This window comes from Loa loa, assembly GCF_000183805.2.
Source record: "Loa loa unplaced genomic scaffold supercont3.3727, whole genome shotgun sequence".
In the NCBI taxonomy this organism is placed as follows: domain Eukaryota; kingdom Metazoa; phylum Nematoda; class Chromadorea; order Rhabditida; family Onchocercidae; genus Loa; species Loa loa.
In genome coordinates, this window is record NW_018111905.1 from 1 (window position 1) to 928 (window position 928).

General features: G+C 29.3%; 1 protein-coding gene across 1 annotated transcript; it reads right to left on the reverse strand.

Moving 5' to 3' along the window:
* Positions 1–646: 646 nt before the first annotated feature.
* Positions 647–889, reverse strand: LOAG_16043 (hypothetical protein; the record flags this gene model as incomplete). The annotated part of the gene is made up of 1 exon (XM_003151531.2): positions 647–889. A coding segment is annotated over one exon (243 nt), but the record flags the coding sequence as incomplete, so codon positions are not given.
* Positions 890–928: the final 39 nt, after the last annotated feature.

The window sequence follows — 928 nt, forward strand, 5'->3', positions numbered from 1 at the left end:
AATAATAATAATAATAATAATAATAATAATAATAATAATAAATAATAATAATAAATTATAAATAATAATTTGGTTATTCATTTGAACTCATTCGGTTAACAACGTGCTTTGATTCATTTCAACTCCATCATCATCTATTTCTCATCAAATTTCTACTAAACAAATCAAACCCTAATCAAATTCCTACAAGTGACAATAAATGACAATTTAGCCAATCAACTCTAACCTTAATATCCTTTGATAATTATTTTGTAGCAAATCAATAAAATCATTATTACAACTATCCGCTTATATTGATCCATTGAAAAACATTTACGATAATATATTATTTTAGTGTTATAAGCCGGCATAGTTCTACCATTATAATGGAAGGTGCGCAACAGGTAAATGAAAAACTGAAAAGATTTTTTGATGAAGTCAAAGAAATGAAGCTAATGTCACCAGATCAACATTTGCTAAAAGAATGATGTCAACAATACAAAGGACAGGAAAAGACATTAGCATTCTTGAATTAATTAATGAAAAATGGTTGGGATATATTCAGAAAAATTCACGAAGAAGATAGATATGACAATGATAAAGATATTTTAACTTTAATAGATATTGGAAGAGAAATGGTTATAACTGTAAATATGTACCGAATTACTACTTCAATGTCTAAGCCAAGGCTCATTTCAACTGTAACTATGTACCGAGTTACTACTTTAATGTCTAAGCCAAGGCTCATTTCAACTGTAACTATGTACCGAGTTACTACTTTAATGTCTAAGCCAAGGCTCATTTCAACTGTAACTATGTACCGAGTTACTACTTCAATGTCTAAGCCAAGGCTCATTTCAACTGTAACTATGTACCGAGTTACTACTTCAATGTCTAAGCCAAGGCTCATTTCAACTGTAACTATGTACCGAGTTACTACTTCAATGTC